This window comes from Larus michahellis, chromosome 3, assembly GCF_964199755.1.
Source record: "Larus michahellis chromosome 3, bLarMic1.1, whole genome shotgun sequence".
NCBI classification, from domain to species: domain Eukaryota; kingdom Metazoa; phylum Chordata; class Aves; order Charadriiformes; family Laridae; genus Larus; species Larus michahellis.
In genome coordinates this window covers 43,136,334-43,162,073 of record NC_133898.1, presented here as the reverse complement: position 1 = coordinate 43,162,073, position 25,740 = coordinate 43,136,334, and the positions used below count along the sequence as shown (strand labels likewise).

Sequence of the window (25,740 nt, the reverse complement as noted above, 5' to 3'; positions counted from 1 at the left end):
TCCCCTCCCAATTAAATCTTTGAGGAATAACTGCTTCAGCTTAGCACTGTATGGCTTCTGTGGCCTATGAATGCTTGATAGACACTCTAAGAATTATCATTTTCGAGCTACTGTTTAAGTCATTTTAAATAAAAATACTGCATCTATTTCACTTTAATAATCAAACAGCATAAAAATCATTAAAAGCGTATTTCTGATACAAATTTGTATCACATACTAAAAGATACTATTTTATAGATAATTGTAAAACAAAAAGAATTAGAATATACAAAAAGTTTTTAAAATTCTTTTGCACAGCTGAACTCATAGTGGAGGTTTAAGATAAAAAAAAATCTGTAAATGAAGTAGTCATAACAAATGTTGAATATAAAATACATTCTAAAGTATTTTACAGAATGGCTGAATTATCAAGCTAAGAACTGAGGCAAAAAGATGTTAATGACAAGCAGCCACATACAGAACACAAAGCAATAAGTTTAAATCAGACTATTTTGGTTTGTGTAGCCCTTTATTAGCAACTAAAATAGAAGATATCTGTTTTACATCACGGGTAGTAACTGACTATACTGGAGTTTTATTATATTCTAATACAGGATCATTTATAAATGCGTTGTCTTCCTTTTTTTTTTTTCCTTTTATTAAAAAGCTTCCACCCCTTTTTCCGTTTACAACTTGCAAAACTATTCTGAAAGCTGAGTACATGTGCACAGGTCTGCAAAGAGTGCAAATTTAGGATACGGTAAATGCTTTACATGTTGTATTTGTAAGGACTGTCTGCCACCATGCCATCATAGCCATTATCTTTTCAAAAAAATAATAATAATAAAAAAAAAATCACAAAATGTTTCAATACCAGCCTTCCTTCCATTGTCCTAAACAAGAAAGCATTTTCAAATGAGTTGAAACTAAGGAAGGACTACACCTACTAGAAAAGAAGAGAGTTCTATTAGTTTGAGGTTTCAGTATACCCAAAGACCAGGGACTGTATCTTTGTAAGGGCTAGGCTGGGACCCCGTATACAGAGTGTGTGCAGGTGCCATCCCTGAGCATTCAGCGGTTCAGTGGACCATAAGTGCTCCAGCTGCGTAACTCACTGAGCTGTCTTGCCAGTTTCGACACTGGCTTGACTGAGCATAATTCAAAAATGAAAAGCTCATATTCATTCCATTCTTCTGGAGCTCGTTGATAGCCTGAAGAGAGAAAAAAAAGCTGTTTAAAAAAAAAGGTATCATTGAAATTATGACTTTTTCTAGATCTCAGTCCTCTCCCCTCCCCCTGCACCATCTCTCACAATAATATAAGCACCTCCAAGTAATTTGTGGACCTAACCCATTTCTGTGCCGTTTCATTCACTGACGCTCCCCCACACCGCACCATGTACATCCACACAGTCCTATAAAGCAATCCTAAACAACGTTTCAAAATAGATCCTTTAGAAACAATACTTTCAGTTCCATAGGGAATTTATACAGAAACGCAGATGTAACAGAAAAAAAATCCAACACTATCAACACTTTTTAGATCGTATTTCTTCCATTAAGGAAAAAGAGTTTAACAAGATAATTTATTAAAGTGTGACAATTGGCAAAAGTGAATGAACAGAATTTAGCTCAGATTCTCTGCAAAACTTATCATTATCTGAGGTTAAGAGTTGGATATTTTTGAAGAGTTGTCATAGTATTGACTTTTGCTACATACATCCCCAATATTCATATTACTCATACAAACTTTTTATAGTCTCCACTTTAAAAGGTCCCTCTATGTTCTCCATATAGGCTGCATTTTGAGTGAATTAAGTTTTCTCTTCTAAAAGGTTAATGTGCCTCCTGTTTCAGACTTGAATTACAGTAGAAATACAGTGAGATTCACTCAAGCAATACAAACAGCATGGCAAATCTGCAGCACTCCACCAGTGCTGTAAAGCAGCTGTGACCCAGACACCTAAGTTAAGCCAGGTTTATGTCTGTACTGCATCACTGAAGCAGAAGCAGAACAGGGTAACTAGAAAGTACCAGTTAATCTGATTCTAATTGCCATTAATTTATGGGTTAACAGAGCACTGCGCTAATACTTACAGAGGCAATCTTTCATCCTATTTGCAGAACTCAAAAATGCTGCCAGACATCACAAGGCACTCGCAATAGCTAGCTAACAGCAATACAGAAAAAATATATACATGTTTGTAAGTACTGATTCAAAGCAGTAAGTATGTACTTCTTCAGGGAGATGGATTTATTTGTTTGTTTCTTTAGGGCCAAGAGAAAGTGAATGATTGTATTTCATTGAAATTCAAAAGGAACATGGTACTTCATCTCCCCTAGGGAACTGAAAACCTCAGCCATTGTAAGAGCTTACATTTGTCTATATGCAAGGCATGGAAATTGGAGACCAAATTGAGAACCCTTGGAAAAATAAATTAATTCAAGACTTGCAATTTTAGAACTAATGAATACTCCAGCAAGGTTGTGTTTAAAACAAATGTAAGCATTTTGCTAAAAGTTATATTTTTCAACAAATCAGTTACTTACATTTAATAATACACCAATAGGATGTCTTCCACATATTGTATTATGGTATTTCTTCAAGTAATTGCTAAAAGATACAGGATCTAGCTGCTCTATAATGCTCATACCCTGAAAAAGAATCGATAGTAATGATTACTTTACACATTCATAAGCAGGTGTTTATACATCACCTATTTATGACAACACAGAATATTTCAGGAGGAAAAAACCTGTACTTTGTATCAAGGGCATGAAGGGAATCTCAGCACGTGAGCTCTAGCTTGTAGTCATCTCGTTGCCATCCCTTGCCAAACTAAAAGTGCAGGAGCTCTTCCAAAGCTGTCAATGATGCACAGATCTGCGAAGCTATCTTTGCAGATACCAGTGAAGCTCATGTTAAAAAAGCTCCTCCCACAGACTAGCTGATCCCCACCTCCAAGGCCACTCTACTTCCATAGGTTTTTATACAGCAATAACCAGACAAATTTATTAAGGGGGCAATGCAGGAAGAAGTTCTGCCTCCATCTCCTCTCCCTGGTAACAGAGCTCAGGGCTGAGCACTTGCCTGGGACTTGTGGATGTCCAAATACCCTAGAGAAATCATCAATATACACACATGCAATTCAAGCATGTAGGAAGTGTAACGTATCCTAGACACATCAGGCATGCGTGGCAGGTGATCTGGGCACAGGCTGGCCATTTGCTCAGAGTACATAAAGCAGATCCGTAACTTCTCTACAGCACTAGAAAGCTGGTGCACGACAGAAACATAAGAGCCAGGAGATGACGCTTCTGCTTCACATCAGGCAGTCACATATATACATCCTTTTCTCCATCCACAGTGAGGCCCACGATCCCATGGAGTCATACTATGAAATTCAGCACATGTATGGAAACCAGAACCTTCCACATATACAAACATTTGCATTCTTAAAAGCAAAAAGAATCCTACAACTCCAGATACAGCCTACTCTTATCCCATCCCACAGAGCAGATCAAATACAATGAAAGCACTTTAAAGCAAGTCTAAATCAATTATTGCCTGAGTTTTATCATGGTTTTGCTATTTTGCCTGTATTAGACTACATCCCTCCTGTGTTTTTCCTTCCTCTGAAAATGATTAATTCCCTTCACCAGGTAAGTGAGCTGCAGACACTCACTAATTCAGTAAGACACATAGCTGTGCTTCTTACACATAGCTGATGAAACAGGAATGTTTTCCTTAGAGACTGGAAAAAACCCATACACTTTGCATGGGAACAATGGGAGGCTGATATCAGAAAGGGAGAGAATTTCTCCTAAGGTTTCTGCAATTATCCCGTCCCCTTCCCCTGCTTTTGGGAAAGTGCGGGTGATAAAAGGAGAAATCACAATGCAGGAAGCAGTCAGTCTGTCTGAAGTCTCCACCTCAAGAGTGAAACCTCTTGAATACTCTGCAAGGGCGTTGGCTGGGCTGGCAGATGCGCTAATTATTCAGATTGGATCAGAGCTTACAGTGGAGGAGCTGGAGATTCCCAGGAGCATCAGGGAGGATTAGAAAACAGCAACCATAACCACCACCTTTGCGTATTTTTAATTAAAACCAGACATAAAATGAATTCATGAAGAGACAAATTTTATGGACAAAGAAAAGAAAACCAAACTATGTTGACCCAATTGCTGGCAAGAGCTCAGTTCTTCCAGGATCATGGAGAGGGTGTTTGGACCCCTGGCCAGTAATTAAAGCTGTTACTCACTCCAGACCTACAGAACTTAAACGAGCGCCAGAAAAAAATAAAGGTAGCTATTCTCTAACTATCAGTGATCACAAATACCATTGCATTTCTAAAGTTTAAGCAGCATGTTTTTGAACCATCCATTTACTTGTAAATTGTACTTGTCAATACACAGCTAAAGAAAGCAAAACCAAACTGAACTATATACGCATAAGGCATTTACTCAGATACTGAACAGCTCATAAGGATATATTTTATCCATTTGTAAGCCCTTTCAAGACTTTTTAAAAAATGAAAATGGCTGCTCAATTGAGAGACTCATTTTATAGCTGTAAGTCACCGAAACATACTGGGCAGAGGCATTTAAGCATTTGTCTCAAATGAATGGACATGGATTTATCAGAATGCCTAGTAAGCTTATTTCAATGCACAGTTCAGCGCTGCAAAACATTGAGAGCTATGCAGTTCATCCCAGCAAATGCTAACAGAGCTCCATACATCACAGGCTGGAGAAAATCCACAGGGAATGGCTATTAGACACATATCCTACAAGCATTCAGCTGTACTGAACTTTTCAATCTTTTGGATTTAAAAATCGTTGTGGCAGAGGAGCAAAGACTGCCAAGCTTGTTTCTCAGTCTAAAATGGTGTTGAGAAACAAAGGAAATATTTTTGTCAGGTTGGGTTTGATTTTTCTACAAAGCAGAAGTATGAAGCTAATCATTTTCAGTATTCAAGGTAACTCAGCCGGACACGGTTTAGAACAGAGTTAAAATACGCAACAAAACCCACATGATAAAAATGCAAACCATCACGCAGTTCTGCAGTTCATCACATGGTTATTATGCCACCACATAGAAATTGCAACTCTCAGTTAACCAGACGCTGTAAATGGCATTTACAATATCCTAGCACAGTGCACTTAATATGATTAAAAGCAGTTGCGTTCTTAAATATCATCCTCTATAGGATCAAGTATCTACAAGCTTAAAAAAAACCCCAGCCAACCACAACCATACCACCCACAGGTTTATTTTATACCATACTCCAATAATCCTTTGCCTGGTCAAGTCTCAGTTTGCAATCAGTTACTTCAGCTAATTCTCCACACTTAAAGATTATAAACTAGTGGAATTATAAGTTATAAACTACTTCTACTTATGGAAGTAGAAACAAACTCGGTCTTAGCACTAGCCAGTCCAACTACCTTTGCATGTGTGAGTCACTCAGGCTACAAGATAAATAACCAACAGGAAAATTACTGGCTGGGTGCCGCAGAGCAAGCGGGGAGCTGGGCACCCAGGCAGAGAGTCATGGTCTCGCACTATGCCTAAGCCCAGAAGCCTTCCCAGGCTGGAGCGCTCTGGAAGGTGCTGGCACGCCATGTCAGCACAGCAGAAACCACCAGAATTTGGCAGTTCATTAAAGCCACCTGAGAAGCCACCCATGCCGTGCACGGCTCCTGCACCACAACCGCTGGCCGTTCCTGCACAGCTCTCCTCAGCATTCAGGGTAACAGAATCCTCCTGTTGACTCAAGTGAGGCATGAGGTTTCACAAGTAGATATAAGATGCGCGATCTGGCAGTGAAGACTGAAGAGAGCAGTCTGCATTTTCTGGCTAGCCATAATCAAAAAATAATTACTCTTCAACAATGTCTTACAGAAGACTCCCCCACTATTATTTTAAAAGATGGTAGGCATCAGGTTATGATATACTAACGAATTACTACACATCAGCTGCTCAATTATATCTCTTCATTTGAGGATTCTTCCCTAAGGTACCCCTATTTACCATGGGGCTGTTTACTCCTTTCGCCATCACCTCACAAGGCGCACGCACTGTGGTACCCCCAGCGTAACGCAGTGGTCACGTTAGGAGTTACCATGGAGAAACCGATGTGTGCCCAGCAATATTTACTGTTCTGTATGTAGAGTCTAACAGCTCTAACTTAAAATCACAGCAAATAAAATTTCTCACAGCATTTACCAGGCTAGGAAAACTTCAACGCCCAAAGCATTTAGCATTGTTTACGCACTAGCCAGGAAAATCACCATGCATCTGTACTTAAGGTCCAGTCTAAATAAGGAAGAGACCATCGTCCTCCCGCAAGGGCATTTCTAAGGAAAAGTAACTTCATGTAACCCCAGAATATCTTCCTGCTTAAAAAGCACTCGGCCGACTGCTTTTCTACTGAGGCCCAATAAATTATTCGGCCAGTAACAGCAGAGGTTAAAACCTCTGATGGTTTTAAGTGCGTATTTTGTCTTTATCTTAATGCTCTTTTCTCTGTGGAGAGGCCTAGTGTTTGTAACAATACAAGTTTCTTTAGCATGCCGAATGACACTAAAAAATGCAATACTTATCTAAGGAAACAAGAAGTAGCTGAATGGGGCATACAAAATTGAATAAACTTCTTCCAAAAGCCGGAGAAACATGACAGGGAGATCTTTGTGGCACTGTGGAGAACATCCCAAGTGTACCCACAATACTCCTAAAAAGAAATTTCTGAAATTCACCAAAAGCAAAACCTACTCTGTACAGAGTTTGAATACTGAGTCATGTGTTTGCATATGGCACGATATAAGCAGGCAAAAAATAACCACAGTATACTGCTACGCAGCATGTTTTACAGTTAAGATTGAAAAAGTATTTTCATAGTTATTAAACAGTAGACATCATTTTCAGTGTTACAAAAAAATGTCATCTCCTTTTGGCTGAATAACCACCAAAAGAAGGAGTTGGTGCAGCAGTGTATTCACTAAAAGTAATTAAATGCCAAAGTCCAGTCTTTCTGCAAGCTTTCACCACAGACATTAACAAGGGGAAACTAACGTTTGCTAATGCACCTTAATCTGCTCTCCTGCAAAAACACTCAGAGCTGCAAACTCTGGGACTCCATAGAAAAACACTTGTCTTTATAGAGAAACCTCTCAACTGGCAACAAGAATTATTAAAAATGGGATAAATAGAGTGAAGGCAAATTATTTACTGTTTCCATTCCAGCGATGAATAGTGGGAAAACAAAGAGGTTAATATGGATACACAAAGCACAAAACTCCAGAGATCCCTCCAGCAGATAGGATTTATTCCTTCAAGACAAGGAAAAAAATTAACATGCCCCAAATAACAACAGTTCTCCCTTTAGCAGATTTTACAGAAGTTACATAAATGATCCAAACAGTTTTAAGACAAATTTTAGGGTTACGTATTTCCAGAAGAATTACTTCTATTCTGTGCCTTAAGTATAGTCTTGAACGTTAACACAATTTTTTCATTTAAAAATAAGTCCTTGGCTCCTGTGATTGCAAAGAAAAGGCAACATAATTGACATCATGATCTTTGTGTATTTCGCATTCCGTTCAGCCGTTTGCCAAACCGAGAACGAAGTACCGTTTACCGCCTTTCCCCACCACCTACTACAGAGTAAGGGGCAGGAGGAAAGATGAGTCCCAAGGAAACAGCTACTTCTGTCTTCCTGACCAGCACAATCCCCTCCAGCCTCTCCTCCTCAAAATGGCCGTTGCTGAAACCATTACCATAATCACCACGCTGCCTCCGTATGCAGGTACCGTAGCTATCAAGCCTGAACTACCACAACACTCCATTCGTAATTTTTATTGCTTCTTGAAAACCTAAGAGGGTACGTGGACAGGAATTACATTACACTAGGGCATTTTAGGTAGGCGAACATGCATTTATTCTCATAAATTATGCTTACTAGATTATACCCGCAATATATTGTGTGCAGTCAGTAAAATGGAGGATACTAGCTAAAAACAACAGCTAAGTTCTTATTGTGGTAAACAAAGGAAAAGTACACATTCAATAAGATAGCTAATCTATAATACTTTTGTTAGAGAAATGTCTAAAGTGTTCAAAGAAATGTAATGTACAGGAGAAATTTGTTAGTTAGTTCCACCAAATCTGAAAACTTACCATTTTATCTAGGTGCTCAATGGATCTATAAATTTCTCCTTGGGATTCATCATAGTAACTGTAACGGAACCTCTGACCTTGAAACAAAAATCATGTATAAAATAAAAAAGGGAAAAATCGTAGCTAAAACACTCCCTAGTACTTACTAAATAATAGAAATTATAATATTTGTAAAGTAATAATCTTCATTTTATACTTTTTAGCTCCACTGAGGACATTCTAGGGCAATCAAAGCAGCAGCCCAGAAGCAAAAAATACATGATGGGCAGCTATATTCCTAAAGAAAAGCCTACTGTGTAGAACTGACACCGCAGTGTCACTCATTAATTGCCTGTTATTGCCTTGGAATACAATTTTATAAATTAAAAAGTAAAGCAACATTTCATTTCGCTATCCCTCTTGACAAAGTCAACCCTGGAGTCAGGCTACTTCTGCTTGCACAACAACATCCACAGTAAACAAAGGTTAAAAGAAAAAGTTCATGATAATTCAGTGAACAGTTCTAGATGGTTCATTAGCCACAACAGAACCCAGGTCATTCTTATATACCTCCACCTATTCCACAATTCAAAGACAAGTAATAATATATGCACTTAATAACATAAGTTGACCAAAGATGACAACGGAAAAAAGGAAAGAACGTCTGTTGTGTAACATAAAATATATCTTTCTGAAGCAGTCCCTTTTCCAGCTATTATCACACTTCAAAGAAAAATAAAGTGTTAAAGCAGGACAGAATTCAAGGCTTCTGGAGTCTTTATAGTTCTGCCACCAAGATGAACTGGGATAGCCCTGGTGAATTGGCATAATGGCATAAATACTCCATCTGCTATCTTACCCAGCAGTAAAATGTACAAAACTTATTTCTGTCAGAGGGATATTGCCATGTCCAGTGAATTTTTAGCTAATTAGTTTTGCAAGTTGCTCTGAGGTGCTCAAAAGAAGAGTAAAAAGAGCGAGAAACTTCAGACACTTATTTCATTGCAACAGTAAAGAGATGTATATAAACCCATACACTTTCAGCACTTACTTCCTCCACTACACTGAAAACACATTACCGCATTAATATTTTTCATCTATTGTTCCAGATTCAAAAAAGAAAAATCCTTTTTTAGCTTTGCGAAGGCATTTAAGTTTCAAAGATACATTTACCAGAAGTTAAAATGTCCAGTTTTAATAAAATACATTACTTGAAAATCACTACAAAATATTCATCATACTGTTATAATGAAGAGATGTGAAACTTACCCCAATGGCAAAAGTCAGAAGAAACCACAAAGAGGTTACTAGGATCAGCTAGGTATTTACTGAAGAGTTTTCCAAATTCCTGCTCTTTTGACTCACTCAGTGCTCCGACCAACACAGGAATAATAGTAAACTCATCCTTATGGCTTATAAGCAAAAGAAAAGAGGTTGTAATTCAAGTAACAGCTGAAGCTTTTCAGGGCTTGCTAACTGAAATTGCAGAATGTTTTAAAAGGGCAATACTGAATTGAAGATACAGTTGATTCGGTAAGGTCATACTAGAAAGTTGTTTTAGAACCTGAAACTACTTAAATTTCAGAAAAGAAGTGGGCCCCCCCCCAGTATTTATCTTTGCTGCAAAGCGAAAACACCCAGCAATCAAAAAGAAAAGACACAATGAAACTATCAATAAAATAGGAAGGAAGTTCTCCCTGTATAGATGCTCCACAAACGTTGGGTAATTTTCCAACGTATATGAAAATGCTCAAGAGAGCACACAGATGTATACTGATACTCCAGGGAAAATTACAAATGCTATGAAAGAAAAGTTGGGTTTTTTTTTTTAAAAAAAGGAGGGGGACACCCACCACAAATTGACAAAAGTTATCACCTCTAAGCAAAAATACTCAAAGTACTCATCTGAAATTGCAGGTGTAAACAGAACCCTGATTTCAAAATTAGTATTACGCCTCCAAACAAAATCCCACAGAAAACACTTACTACTATTTGAACTTTTCAGAGATGCCTTGCAAAAAAAAAAATCATCCTAATTTTTTATTGAAAAAGATTGAAAAATATTCATAAAAGCATGTGTAATATTAACTCTATTAAATCAATATAAACATATAAACTTGTTTATAAGGGGTGTTGCAATTTCACCGTTCAGGCATTTGCTCCGCTCACAGTTTCTATTACAGCAACTAATCCTAGTCCCTGACCCTCTCCTCCCCAAAATTTTTACCGGGGTGTGAGGGAGTGTGACATTATACACATATTATACACCATACAGGGCATTATATACCATAAAGGCCATTATTACTTCCTACTGCACTCCACTTGTGGTTCAGACATTTAATGCACATAATGCTCATTCTTGCAGAAGTAGTAGTTAGCCCTAGTACCTTTCCATGGCTTTAGCAGTGTAAGGCAAATGCATTTCAATACTGTGTTCATCTTCATCTGTCTGTAGGGACATACGCTCAAACATTCCCGTCTTCCACAATTCTCCATAAACTGAAATGAATTAAAGATTAATTTTTACTACTTAAAAAAGAAAAAAAAAAACAACAAAAAGCCACTGTTAAGCAAGCTACAGTGCATCTTTATCAGAACAAGGCCACTATAACAAATTACTTGCCTCCAAGGGCTGTCATCATTAACCACTTGTTTTTAAATAAATTCAGGATTAACATTACGTTCAAGTCATAAAGATACAAACATAACTGATTCAGTTTACAAAATACGTGTGTTAAATTGGTGACCTCGTTAGCATATTGAGAAAGATTTTCAGTTATGATACAAAATTTAACACAAATAAAACACATTTGAAACTAGGCACGCATTTGGCCAGTCACTGAATTTATCTTTTCACAAGCTACACCATCATATGTTTAAAAAATAAAACTTGCTGATCAGCTGGGCCACTGCTGGATGTGTTACTGTTTAATACAATATTATTATTAACTGAATCATGAAATCTAGAGACGGCAAAAACTGATTTAAGAAATCCATGTTTATAAGTTATCTTCTCTACTCTCAAGTGCGCTTGGTGGTATGCAGTCATCTCTACATTCTGAAAACTCTCCAGTGGATGAGGGATTTGATGTGGGGGCTGTGCCTCCTTCTCCACTCCATAAAGGAGTTCTACAGAAACCAAAACTTTTGTTACCTAAGCAAATTTCTGCAGGCAGTATGTAGAAAGCCTCAGTTGGCTTGCTTAATCACAGTCATGTCGAAAGAGCAATACAGATAATTAGCTCCTCTGAAAAAGATATTGTATTATTTAGGTATACCTCAAAACACACTGAAGTCAAAATATCAAATTTATCTTCATCGCACTTTTAAGTTTAGTCTGAAAGACTGGTATTTCATGGACTAACAGTTTTTAAGTTCTGTAAGTACTCTGCCAGTTAAGAAAAAGAGTCACATGCGATAATGCATCCAAATAAAAGCAGGTTTTTGTTCCTCTCTTATTAATCTATCAGAAATAAACACAAACCAACTAAAGCACTGTCTTTTTTTTGCAGACAGAATACTTCACAGAACAATAGAGCAGGTGTGGAGTGGGCTGTTATTCAAATGTAACGCTTTTTAATTTTGAGATCCCTTTTAAAGATCATTCTCAAGAGGCACACTCAGAAGAGATAAGCAAAGGTGGAGAATTCTTTACTTGCAGGAGCAAGACAGACTTTAAGGTTATAATATAGCAACATCCACAACCACCAGGATCTTACAGAAGTTAGCTTTCATTGCAGTAAAATCAGATTTATACTTGTACGCCACTTCAAAGCAACGAAATGCCCAACAACCAGAGAGTCCTCAGCACTGCAGTAGCACAGTTAACACTCAAGGCTCAGCAATCTTCAAGATGTAAGCCTTATCATGCACTTACTCTTTTGGTCAATTCGGAGATCATACAGAGGTGTTCTATAAATGTCCACACTGGAAAGTGCACATCGGGAAAGGGGCACATGATGGGAAGGCCCAAGAATGAAAATTTTTCGGCTACAACAATTAACACAAAAGCCCACAATTTAGACAACTGCAATTGTACAGAGACATGCTTTAGAGTAACAAGTTTAATAAAAACGTACAAAGCGATACTTGCTGGTGGTTACCAGTAGAGTTTTGCTCTGCTGTGTGTAAGACCACAGATCTTGCTCGGTATCTCAGAAACAATCAGCTCAATAATGCTTCCCATAGCCTTAAACCTCTTAAACAGGTTATATATCAATCAGACAGCACTCATCAGCTAGAAATCTGTCCGACTGGACTCATTTGGAGACTGAATGATGTGTTATAGCTCCTTGGAACAGATTTTTGGATTCTTTCCTTAGAACAACACAACCTTCAGTTACACGCCACCTTCAACGACTACAGTTATGTGCCCTCAAATCAGGATTATGGATTTACCATCTAGTCAGAGCTTTTTACTTATTTACTTCGTTAGCCTTACTTCAGATTTCACCAAATTCAAATTTAAGTCATTCTCAAATGCTGTTTTAATCCAGCTGTTGCATCAACAACAGGGACTTGGACCTGTACGTTTGTAGCTTTAGCTGATACTGCAAACTTTCACACGTCATCATGATGTTATTTCATCAAGTCCTCAGTTCCTGGCTCTTGATTAGGTGTTAAGAGTCTCCTGCCACAGGACTTAAAGAAAAGAAAAAAACAACCTATAGGAAATTCAGCTTTTCAGATTCAGGATCTGAAATAAAGGGGTGGGAGACATGTAAAGATTTATATTTTTTTTTCCTTACATGCAGAGTGCTATAGCAAGCTATACTAAAATACTAAAACTTTTTACAGAGGTCATAAAACCAAAATATCCAAAAGGGCAATACTTCATCTGAAAGATGAATTCTGAACATCCCATGCAGTAGAATAGCGTATGATCCAGAAAGTTCAATCGACTCCATGTCACGGAACCTGGGGAATGCAACTTGTTCTAGATGTTTTAGAGAAACTAGTTATCTGTCACGCTGTAAGATACCTTCATTTAGTTTACAATAGTTTAGAAAGAATCAAAACCATTGTCTTTGGAGAGCATTACAACATGTTATCTCATAAGCAACTAATAGACACAGACAGTTTTTATATTAACATAGCAAAATACATACTTTAAATAAATACTGGAGATGTTTTAAATTTTTGTCATTTAAAAAAAAACATTGCAGTCAGCAGAACACATAAGAATTACATTCCTTTAACCTAGAATAACTGGAGTCATATTTTCAGAGGCAGGCACAGACTACAGTAGCATGTTGCGGTTTTTTAAATTTTTCTTTTTTTAAACCGTTGCGCTGTTAAAAACACAAGTCCATTTAAAATTATAGTAACAAGTAACTTTCACTGACTTCAAATATTATATACACACACAGGTCACTTTCTCCACAGCAGAAGAGAATCCTGGCAGCATTCAGCCCATAATCCTGCACTGAAAAATCAATGCAGAATCATGATAAAATATTTTAATATACTTAAAACGCAAACAAAACCTCCCAACAAAGAAGAAACAAAGACATCCTGTGACCAGTAAAAAAACCAACCCAGCTCGGGCTTTTATAAAAGCCTCAGAACACCAAGCAACAAAGTAAATTAAGTATTACCTGCAAAAAGAACACCTTTAACCCCTCCCTTCTAAAAAATGTAGCTACCAATTATTCTCAATAATTTTTTGAAAATACTGCTTTGCATTTTCAATTTCTAAAATACAACATTAATTTTTTCTTTTGTAACATCCAAACAATTTGAACATTTATGATGTTAAAAAGAAGGGATGCATAAAAGACTAAAAAGAGTAGAAAATTAAAATTTGAGTACTTCAAGGCGTAAGAATATAAAAAGAACATTCAGCTTCTCACAGAATTGCAATGGCATTGTCTTACGCTTTGTAAAGAAAAACTTTCATACTTACGTAATATTAGGATCCACTTGTTTGTAAGCATGGGCCGCACAAGATCCACAATAGGTATATCCTGCATGGCTGCAATTCAAGGCGTACACGTTAAATGTTGTTTATATTGTTAAACAATATTTAACACATTAAATATTGTTTAACACCTTAAATATGTCGACACTGCTATTAAATGTTAACATCTTAAATATTGTTTGTCCCCAATGAGCTAGAAATAGTAAGAGTGATCAAAAAATCAACTCCTGGAAGAGCTGGAGAGCACTGCTGCAGTACTGAACGTATGAGAGACGTATTTGTTAAAGAACTGTCAGTGACCAGTTACTTGATAGTAAGCAAGCCTCCAGATGAAAGCACCTTTCATGACTTCTAAAAGATAGTAGTAGGCAGACTACACAACTGTGTATTATCAGAAGCTCGTGATAACGCTAAGAGTGCAGCCAGGGAACAAGGGAACAGCAAGCTGCTAGAGAAGGCTCTTCTAACCACACTTCACTAACTGAATACGATGACAGTAGAGGGGTCTGGCAAAGAGACACTACACATTACAGCAGATAAACCGAGAACAAAAATGCTCTGTCACTGAAGAAGAATACCTCAGCAATAGAGTGAATGGGCACAAGGAACGGAGTGGAATGCAGCACAGCAGCTTTTACCACAGAGAATGCGATACATGCTTATCGTTTCCTATCACTCTGGCCTGGAGCCTTTCTCTACCTGCGTTTCTGTGTGTGTTCCGAAAACATACGTAATTATTCTGTCTACTTGTTTCAACTATCACATCCAAATCTTAAGACCCATTCCCTTCAAGACTGTTAAAAACAGGAGAAGATTCAGTTTACACTGCTAAAAGCATTCATTCCAGAGAACGTTCATTCCCCAGGGTCCCAGGCCAAGTGGCGGAGAACAGCTCACTCAGCAGCATGTCCACAGCAGAAGACCATGCCCACATTGCACAGGTCTTGGGCCACATCTCCTCTGGAGCTCATCCGGAGCACCTGTGGCCCTGGGTCAATAGTTATCCTTTATTTTGAGTCAAGTATGCGCAACAACTACAGCTTTCCAGATGGTCTTTTTATACAACAATACTGAGAATGATATGTGGGCTATGTCCTGGGACATAAAGGATATTTGAAGATACAAGTACCCCATTGATTTTATATTTATTTATATGTATGTATACTTGCATGCATGTATATTAATCCACAGAGTGATATCTGGAGCAAGTTATCCTCAAAATTACCCTAGGGTTTTACTTCAGTGTCACTTACCTCACTCATTCTAAAGAGCTCAGAAAAGTACACGCTAAGGGGATGAACAGAAGACTGAGACCTAGTGAGCCGGCAAGGTATGTTATTTGACAATGTCAGAAGAGCCTTCTGAAAGATTCCCTCTGCTACAGGCTTCTTCAGTCTTTCACAAAAACATTATTAGCCATATCCCACTTTACAGGTGGGAAATCAAAGGCATAGTTAGTGAAGTAGTTTCGTAAGACCCCAGGGAGACCTCCAGCAGTTTTGGAAAAATAACCCAGGCTACCTCATCTGCAGCTGAAAGGCCTCTTTCCTGACATTCCTGCAAGACAGACTAAGGCAAATTTGGGACAATTTCTTCTGCACATTCAATACTATTATGGAATACTTCAAACGTTACATTAATGCTATGTTAGCACATGAAAAACATCATATTTAAGGTGCTTTTTCTAGTATTTCCTTCCAACTCATAATAATTAGAATGACCAACATACTTTTCTTATTATGTGTCTCAATTATCTTCAGGAAATTGAATTCTACTTAAATAGTTTAGATGATCCCTATTTCTGCTGTGGACCAAAAAAAAAAATCAAACCAAACCAAACTAAAATAACAAAAGTAAACCATTTTGGACAGATGAATAGTTTCATTACTTTTTGTTTTAATCGTCGCTACGTTTTGAAGTTTTGATTTTGGGGGGGATGCCAGAGTTTTGTTTTGTGTGTTTTGTTGTTTCTTTTTTTTTTTTTTTTTTTTTTTTTTTTAAATAGCTGTGCTTGTTCTATACTCAAAGTGCATTGGAAGAGCTGTCACCTTAGACTCCCACTCCACTCATACAGCTCTTATCTGTCTTACTGGATTTTACTTCTCCAAGCCCATGACAGGGGGGTTGGTATTAGATGATCTTTAAGTCCCTTCCAACCTAAAGCATCCCATGATTCTATGATCACCAGTGAACATTATGTCTGCAATGCATCAGCAAAAGGAAACTAATCACATACTAAAATGTGCACAGATTTCTTCCATTCTATGTCATATCCAAAATACTTATTTAGAAACCACATGACATTCCTTTCAGCTAAATACTTCCTTTCACCAGTTTTCAAAGTCACTCAAAATAAAGAAGCATTTAACCAATCAAGTATTGTACATACTAAAAACAGATTTCAAACTTACGGTGCAATAATGGCTCTAGCAGGTCTTTTTGTGGACTGTACTTGAGAAAGCCAACCTTCTAGTTGTGCATTCAGCTGGGGTCCTATGAAGAGACAAGGAAATACTGAAGCCATAAAACAATCCAAAATACCTCAAGAATTAACAAAGTCCCAAAGTCCAACAGATTTAAAGGCATCTTAAAAATCAAAGCCTGTGTTTAAATCTCAAAAAAAAAAAGAAGAGAAGAGAGTAAATCCAACACGCCTGTAACGTTGAAGGTTACAGCAGGAAAGTTTCAACCTCCTAGTCCAGTAAGTTCATTTACTGCACATCCAAACACACGCTTATAGTTTCTTGCTCTGTGGACTGACGCACATACCATTTCATCATTAGAAAGGATGGCTGCTGATCTCAAAAGAGAGGCTAACAGATTACTGATTCCTCTGGTAACCAGATTTTCAGAATTCAGAAGTAAAAAGTTAAGACAACCTACAGCAAGACAGCCCGATACAGGAAGATGATATAATACAAAGACCTCATATTCCAACAGGACAGCCAGTGGCTATGTATTTAGTCCTTTATTATTACCAAGCAAGCGTAAGAGCAGAACACAAAGCACACTGTAACTTGGAAAAACTGTAAATACACAGGAAAAAAATCTAAAAGTGAGAAGACACCACTGCTTATACTAATGCCTTAACAACTTCTGATCAGTCAACATATACTAAAAGTACATAAACTTCTCAGCAACACTAACTTTGATAATTGGTCAATCCAATATTTATTTATTTTTTAAGCTAAATTCTGTACCTCAACAAGTGGCAAATATTCTCAATTCAATCAGGTGATACAAATGCCTTCTAGAAATACAACATTAAAAAAAAAACAAACAGGTTTTGATTATTTCCCATCACAAAGAAAACTTTTTGACATAAAGCTATTCCTGAAGAAGCAAGTCTGGCAAATACAGTGCGATATTCTTTATATTAAAGAACACAAAATGAACTTCCAAGTAAAACTCACGCAGCTGCTGTTGCTACACGTAACATATCACTAACAAAAACAGATGCGCTTTTTTCAGTTAACACTGTGCTTTTACAGAACTGTATGTCAGCAGAGTTTATCTGCTGTAAAGTACAGTGCAGTGAGCTGCCTTCTTCTGCCATGCATGTTGCATCTTCCCCAATTGCCAGGAAAATCAAACCCAAATTAAATACCTAAAACTGTTTCACACCAGTTCTCCAAACAGCCCTGATCTCACTAACACCTGTCCAAAAAGCTGACAAGAACTAGAGATCAGAGCAAAGATGTCAACTTTTGCAGAATCCAATCAGTCACTGATCAGTGATGGCCAAAAAGGTTTCTCTAGAAAACCTTGGGGGAGGGAGGGCTGGTTTTATACAAAACTTAAATTCACGTGTTTCATGAAAAAAAAAAAAAGGATGACTTCAGTGGTTGACATGAAGAAGGTGAACTAGTGCAACACCTTTTTATTAAGCCTACAAACACTTTGAATGTCTTGGATGCTGTCTACAACTCTAACAAGGCTAAAGAGTGACACTGATTAGCCACTGTCACTCCTTAGCACAGTGACTTTGCGAAATGATGAAATTGTCAAAAAAACCCCACACACCAATTTTGTTCTGCTGCTTCTGTAGCTTGGGGAAATTACAAGCAGCAGAAACATTCAATAGAGATAAGGATAATGACATCTTAGAAAATGGAGGCTGTTGGGGAAGCTGAGTAAAAATAAATAGATCTCTATTTCCATCCTCTTTCTAAGCTACTACGAGATTAACAAAACAGTACTCTATTGCAGTCTTACCACTTCAATTTTTATATACTTAAGAGTGAAGACACAAATAACTTAAAAAAGAATTTACTTCCTAACTCTCCTGAAGTACGTTGAAGGATAAAGTACTTTCTGAATGAAGCCCTTTGGGGGGACACAGTTGTTTTGGTTCTTTTCAAACACCTACTACTCAGAGACTAAAACAAAACATGACCCTGCCCCACCTGACCTCTTCTCAAAGAAGAGGATCCGGAGGCAGCGCAATGGCAGAAGTGAGGCAGCCTTGGGACGCTCCTCCCCAGTGAGGGACAGCGCCTGGCCTTCCTCCATCCCTTCTTTAGCACGGATTTTTGATTAAGAAGGCCGTTAAGGCGATTTGTCTTTGGTTAAGACAAATCAGGTAACTTGCTGAGCAGTTTAAAGACAAAGTTCAGAATCTCTGGTAGTTTCCTAAAATTCCACGATTGTTCAAATCTGGCCAAACCTTCTGATCTTACAGTACGGTAGCAGAGTAAGACGCTCAGGTTTGCTTACTCTGCTATTACAGACACACACTCACAGACTAACAAGCATTTTTTTTTCCTAGAGGCAGTAAAATAACAGATCTGTGTGACCCAAGGGATGAAAATTCTGTCAGTGTTTATTTAAGGACCAGGTAACACATCTGCTTCCAGAGTTTTTCCCTTTAATGCAACTACAAGGTGCCTTTTTAAATCATTAACTCCGACCTAATGTAAGTTTCCATATCAACTGATACTTATTTGTACTATTTTAACAAAACGTAATCAGATCTCTCTCTCCAAAGGACTAACGGAAAGAGAGAATGGAGAGTACAACATATCCACCTGACCTTTTAGCTAAAGAAAATTAAAAAATAAAAAAAAAAAATCAAGCAGAACTCACATGAACTGAGAGGAGTATAGCCCACCTGCAGCCTCCTATGCTTATAAATACTTTAAGGGAGATATTCTAACACTGTAATTTTCTCGCTACCAAATCAGCATCAACTTTTTGTTGAAGTGTTCTGCAAAGTTTTTCCTTCTAATTTCTCAAACATGACAATGCTTAAGGCTAAAGTCAAAATATTTGAATTGGATATACAAAATATAAATAAACCCACATTATCACAGCAGATATGCTCTGCCATATGGAATTGTATTCTAGCAGACGAGTAGCTTCTTCATGAAGAGCTTTATAGGGAAGTTTTGTTCATACGTAAATTAAGTTAAACTGGAAAAGAGTCTTTGCAAATAGTCAGTGGGATAAAGGCAGTAAATATCCATCTCCTAAGCTGACAAGCATGGGCGAGGAATAGCGTTGCCGTCCATGTATTCTCCTCCTGCACTGGTGGGAAGTAGGAGAGGTCCCTGCTCCCTCCCGGAGCAGGTGGAGACCCCAGCTTGGGAAAGCTGGTAGCATGAGGGCAGGGGAGGGGGGTTAAGGCCAACCGAGACAGAAGGACAGAAAGCCTTATGGATGCAACTTCTGGATGCAACGATCAATACACTTTAGCATTAATACTGTAAAATCAGACCTTTTATTGATTAAAAGAAGATTAGGTGGCAAAATATGAGCTTCACTGAAGCATATAATGTTAAGATCTGCATTTCAATCCTATAAAGTAAGGTATAAATATAGGTACGTAACTAAAGAACGCTGACATTATCTGTCGATATTTCACATCCTGTTTTGTTTTGGAAACGGGCAGAAATTATGGCAAATTAAAAATAACTGGAAGCACTGGAAGTCTCCATCAGGCAAATTTATGGATACAGCTACAGGCAGCATTTATTCAAATTTCTTACCTAAAAGGATAAATTATTTTAACAATCAATTTATCCCTCACAAAGCCCTAGAGTAAGTAAGAAGGAATCCTTCCACGTTAAATGCATGCCAGTGTTACCCAATGAATGACAACGCGAAGACATCTGGTAGTCACACGCTTGGGTTCATCACCTCAAATTACAGCTGTCACGGTCCAGGCTTTGTGGGTTAAGCCAAACCAGCACAATCTTCCCACAGCCAAGCTCACCTCATCACACGAGGCTGAAGTGCTCAAACGCCAAGTGTCAACACAATGTAGTGGGAACTTGGTCCTGCCCCAGCAGCCACCATCGCTAGTGCAAACCTGCCTTTTAAGATCGGTAGGGAAGACACAGTGCTTGCTCCAAATCCTCAGTCTCAGTGAAAGCTTTTTTTTTTTTACTGGAAGAGTATAAGCCTCAACCAAAATTCAGAGCAGCACCAGGGAAAACTGCTCAGGTCTCCCTCGGCTGTACGCGTACAGCACTTGCAGCAATGCAAGTAATGCAGGAGCACAAGGGCTGTAACGCTGCAGTCCTCAGCTCTCACACTTCTACTTGACAGCTTTTACTTGTCTAAGTGAGTCTCCTACCCTGTAGGAGCCAACATTTTTTTCTGAGCCTATCGCTTCTTTTGTCTTTTAACTATCCATTGATGAAAAGTCTACGCCTCGAAAATACTTCTAATAAATATTACAGCACATGTACTAAGAAGTAAATAAGTCTTTATTCTTGTAAGATGTTAGAAAAAAATCAAGGTAAGTAACAGTGAAACCTTGGGGGCTGGCACACAATTAGTTTAGTAACTGGAGCTAAGGGAATTCCTCTCTCCACAACTTTGAAGGCGAGTCCAAAACATGTAATTCAATTGTCAGGCAAATTCCAATCTGAAACATGACAGAGGACTAACCAGTTTCTTCTCTTAGTTAAAATTGCAGAAAGTATAAGGATTGTTTTAAAGAACACAGGTCCCACTTGGAAAAAAAAAAAAGAAAAAAATCTGTTTCTCACTGCAACGAAAGCCAAATCCTTGAATAAAGAACAAGTTTTATCTATACAAAGGACAGGATTTGTCAGGAATAGAAAGTAATTTCCAACAACTCCTGTTGATGGGCACATTCTCTACTGCTAGCACATACTCTCTTCCAGTATGGAATACTGATAAAACAGTGAAATCAGCCTATAAGCAAGGCATAAATTTACTTATGCAAACTATAGGACTGGGGGGAAAAATTAAGATACAAATAAAGATTACACTGATGCTACATAAACTCCTATTATACACATTGTAAGATGAACATTAAACAGCAGGTGATGTTTGAACGGGGGAAAATAAAACTGAAGCCATAATGGAAAGATTGAAATCTGCTTTGGTGGCAGTTCTCACTCGCATGTCCCAGTTTTCCAGTATTCCACTAGCTCTTTAATTTCCTTTACTGAAGGTTATTAGGAAATAATCAAACTATAACACCACTCGTAAAGAGTATCAACCAACATGCACCTACCTCGCTTTATAAAATACCTTAGCAGGTAGGTCACTCAGCGATCCAAACAAATTACTTTCTGCTTTATACCTTTGAGAAAGTGATTTTGTCTCTAATACATGCTAAATGTAACCTGAATTTGCGAAAGTATTCACTAAGTGATCCTTGGAGGCCTATTTTAATAATACCAGGACTGCACCAAATCTAAAGCGCTTTTTTAATTCCAATTGTACAGTAAAAGTTGAATATACGTTCTTTACTTGAAGTATCTTGATTCTAACTGTACTTAAATGATTCGGCTAGAAATAATAGTCTGGAAATTGTATTTTAAATTATTACAGTATACTTTTGTAGCGTACAATGTTAAATAATACAGTCTGCCTATTAATACTGTGTTCCATGACGAATTCACAGAAGAGCCAGCAATGACACATCCACTTTCCCCATAAAATGTCTAAAAAAGATAGAAGACCAAAGGGAGAGAAACATTACATTTAGTATTTAACATTACAAAGCAAAATAGTTAAAAAAAATTTGCAAGACACACTATGATTAGTTGTTCACAGATTGCAAGGTAAGAACTTATGTTAATAGCTGTATTTGGAATGCTCCAGCTAGTGTCACAACATTAAGATTTCATGATAAGTACATTAATTATCCTGCTACTGCAGAAAGCTCCTTTCACTACAACAGAGATGAGGTCAAAACTTTCATTTCAGTGACCCTCACACGCTTTTTAATTTTTTTCCTGGACCCATTTGTCCATGACCATCTACAAACAACATGATAGTTCATTACTTGTACATTACGTTTATGAATGAGCTGTGATGAGTTATTCCAATTTTGGGGAACATGCCAGGGCTCTTGGCACACCAGAGTTAAGCACTTTCATAAAAAGATTCTTTTATGATATAGCGAACATCTTCCTCAACCCCTCATCTGTATTCATAGCCCGACACCACACAATATTGCACACATTATTTCCTTCTAGCCACTTCAGCTGCTGCAGAGACTCAGATCCAACACACTCCAGAGAAGGGTTTCTACTCTAAGTTAAGGTGGGATGCAGCCACCCTGAGGGTCAGTGACAGACGTCCCAGCAGCAGTGTTTGCCCTCAGAAACCACGGGCAGCAGGGCCTGGTGAACAGACTGCACATTCAGCAACGTCCTGGCAGAGCAGAAACAGCTGTAACCCACGTACACGCTCTCTGATGCTGATGAGAAGTTCCAGCTCATGCCAACAAACACGCAAATGCTGGGATCACATCACTATTCATTAAAATGGACACTTTGATGTCACTCTCCAGAGCCCCCAAACCCCAGAAGTTGCAAGTGAGAAAAGCTGTACTATCTCAGAATCATGCTGCTATTGCATGTTGAAGCTGGCTACCTCAAAAGGCTATTAACAGAGAGTTAGTGGGTTTTGGCATCAGAAAAATCAGTCTTTGGTACAAAGGCAGAAAGAAAGCATTAATGTAGGTCTTATCACAAAGGAGTAGAAGAGACTGCAAACGTGGTAAAATAGTGGCCAACTATTTTCAGAGGAACATTATTTCTAAACAGATCGTTCATGGAATGCAACTGCCTTTTCATTTATTTTCTGATCTGCAGAAGTTCTTCAAAGCATTATCCTTTCCAGCTGACCTAGACGCCATCATGCAGCCCTCAGCCTGAAAGACAAGGTCTGAACATCCCCGGGCACACAACAGCCAGTTATTCCAAAGTTCTGGCGTTTCTTGTCCAAACAATTTAGAAGCTTAATCCTTAACAAATGCTAGCAACAAGATGTCAGTGTCTACCCCCGTTGGGGTTGTTCTACTTACAAGCCACAGCAGCAGAAAAACAACTCTGAACATAAGAGTACCATGAGGTTTAAACTCTCTTCAAACATTTATGTGGAGACAGACCATTTACTTGGCTCATCATAAAAAATAGCTTTGAAGACAATAAGCACAATGGCTTTTAAAATCGACACAGCAATTACTCTGCCAACTCAAATTTGCATCAATAAGCGTATGGAAATTAAGGTTCTCCTAGTTAAAACAACTTGGCATAGGCTACCAGAAAGCACGCCTCTGACCACTATTGCTTGGTCAGTGAAAACAGAGAAATAAGCCATAGCTAATACAATGACAAATTCATTTTGCAGGGCAAGAGTCAGATCATGTCGTTTTGTTATTCATACACACTCTCAATTCGATTTTACTCCTGTGATTTGGAAAAGCCTACTAAAAACCTTTGTGTTTTGTCTGTATCAGCAGCCACTGACTGGGGAAGAGTTAAGACAAGAAGTCTTACCAAACGCTTTAACAAAGAGTGGTACAGTATTCAATTAGCACTTCCAGGAGCCAGGCAAGGCAGGCCAGCTGCCAGAGAATAAGCCGTGTTAAGTGCCCTGATGTGTGACATCTCACTTGCAAAGGCATGCTATACAGGAAAAATGATGACACACAGTAATGTTTATTTTCATTTCAGGATTGATTTCCACCACCACCACCACCACCCCCCGCCTCGAACTGCCCAACACTTACAGAATCTACTCACATGGAGGAGTAAATCAGGTGACAGCACCCACACATTGTCCTGCAAGTAGTCTGTGCTGGAGATAGCGTGTCGTTCACATTGTATTTCAGCTACTCCTTTTGTATCTAGGAATGTATCTGTCCTGTATTCAAAGTCATGGAAAATTACGCCATTTTTGTTTCAAGTCGTCCTTAATCTTCCTCTTCCCCCTGCTGGTCAAAATCAATTTCTAAAGAGGTCTGGACACTAGGTGGTTGAATTAATCCAGCAGGAGTGAGACTTTCTTCCAGAAATAAATCAGTGTAATATTTTTCACCACAATGATACATTTAAAAAAAAAATAAAAATAAAAAATCTACATGACAGCAGCCCAACAGGTTGATACTTTTATTTACATGGTGTGCCTTTATCTCATTTTTTGCAAGTGTTTTTAGTGGCCACCATACACAGCTAATCCACAGCAGTGATGGCGTGCCACATACCACTTTCAAATTTTTAAAAAACAGACATACAGAACAAGGTCTGCAAGTGAAAAAATAGGTTATTTAGACTAGTGGCCTACTATCAGCAACGGTCACAGCACTATTTCAGTTTGGAAGCTCAGCTGTAAAGCTTCAGTGTTGCTGCTAAGTAGGAAGAGGAACAACTGACCAAACAGACCTCACTGTTAGTTTGCTGTCAGACAAATGCTCCACAGGTCCACATCCAAAGATCATTAAGATGCTACAGGGACTGATGTGGAACGAATGTGAACTTCCCCACACCAAGAATTCCAGAGGAGAAGATATGACGATAATTTTGGTCAGGTTTTTCATACTGAACTCAACTGCAGGAACTTATTAAGGAACTTGCCTTTTAAATTCTTCTTTATAACAGCACATTAAGGGTGAAGAACACATAGGATGTTAAACGCTAACAGCATCGTGAAGCCCATCTTCCCCTCCCCGCCGCCCTTCTCAGCTTCATCAAGTGAGTAGGAAGTAGTGAGCTTTCTGCCTGGGACCTCACTTTCCCTCCAGTAACAACAAAGTTGTTTACTTATAGTTAGATGTGACATTCTAACATGTGAACGTGCCTGAATGTGCATACTTGCCCAGCCAGTCTCACCTGCTCTAAGAAGTAAATTAGCATCATACAATTAGGTGATGTATTCACACTAGTAAGTAGTGCATGTTTATGTTTTCCAAGGCAGAACCTAAGCAGTTCATGTCTCACAGCTGGAGGAAATAGGGGAACGAGCGTCTACTTTCAGCTGAAGCAATTGCTGCCTCACAGAAGTGAGCAGTCTCTAAAGACAAGAAGTGGTGTTTCTTCTAAACCCTCCTACCTACATTACATTTACCCTCCATGAAGAATAGTGGCTCCCTCTTACTTCATTGTGGCTTCACCTCTGATGCTGCTTCCACTCCTGGACCACAGAGAAGCCAGTTAATCTAGTTCAAGGATATCTTCTGGCCACAAAAGCTGGTTTGCATTTTGGAACCATCCTTTGCCCTCGTCTCCCTCAGCTCTTCTTTCCCAGAGCTGACTTCTACATCCAGATCTTGCAGGTACATTTTTATTTTTTTTTTTTTTAACCATAGCAATGGGTGCTCTACTTTTGCAGTCAACACCCGCCCCCACCCCAATCCAAGACCCCATGCATCATCCTGGATTTTTGCTGATGTTGTACCTTCAGGTACCAGGCACCTG

General features: G+C 38.4%; 1 protein-coding gene across 1 annotated transcript in view; it reads right to left on the bottom strand.

Annotated features, from left to right (window-relative positions):
• Window positions 1–489: 489 nt before the first annotated feature.
• Window positions 490–25,740, bottom strand: part of MEMO1 (mediator of cell motility 1) — a 28,643-nt gene continuing 3,392 nt past the window's right edge. The window contains exons 2-9 of the mRNA XM_074579938.1: window positions 16,468–16,549; window positions 14,042–14,110; window positions 12,014–12,126; window positions 10,524–10,635; window positions 9,406–9,548; window positions 8,158–8,234; window positions 2,529–2,633; window positions 490–1,190 (exon numbers count right to left, since the gene is read on the bottom strand). Coding sequence (XP_074436039.1) covers window positions 1,059–1,190; window positions 2,529–2,633; window positions 8,158–8,234; window positions 9,406–9,548; window positions 10,524–10,635; window positions 12,014–12,126; window positions 14,042–14,110; window positions 16,468–16,549 — 833 coding nt within the window. The 3' untranslated portion in view covers window positions 490–1,058. The remainder of the gene's footprint in view (window positions 1,191–2,528; window positions 2,634–8,157; window positions 8,235–9,405; window positions 9,549–10,523; window positions 10,636–12,013; window positions 12,127–14,041; window positions 14,111–16,467; window positions 16,550–25,740) is intronic.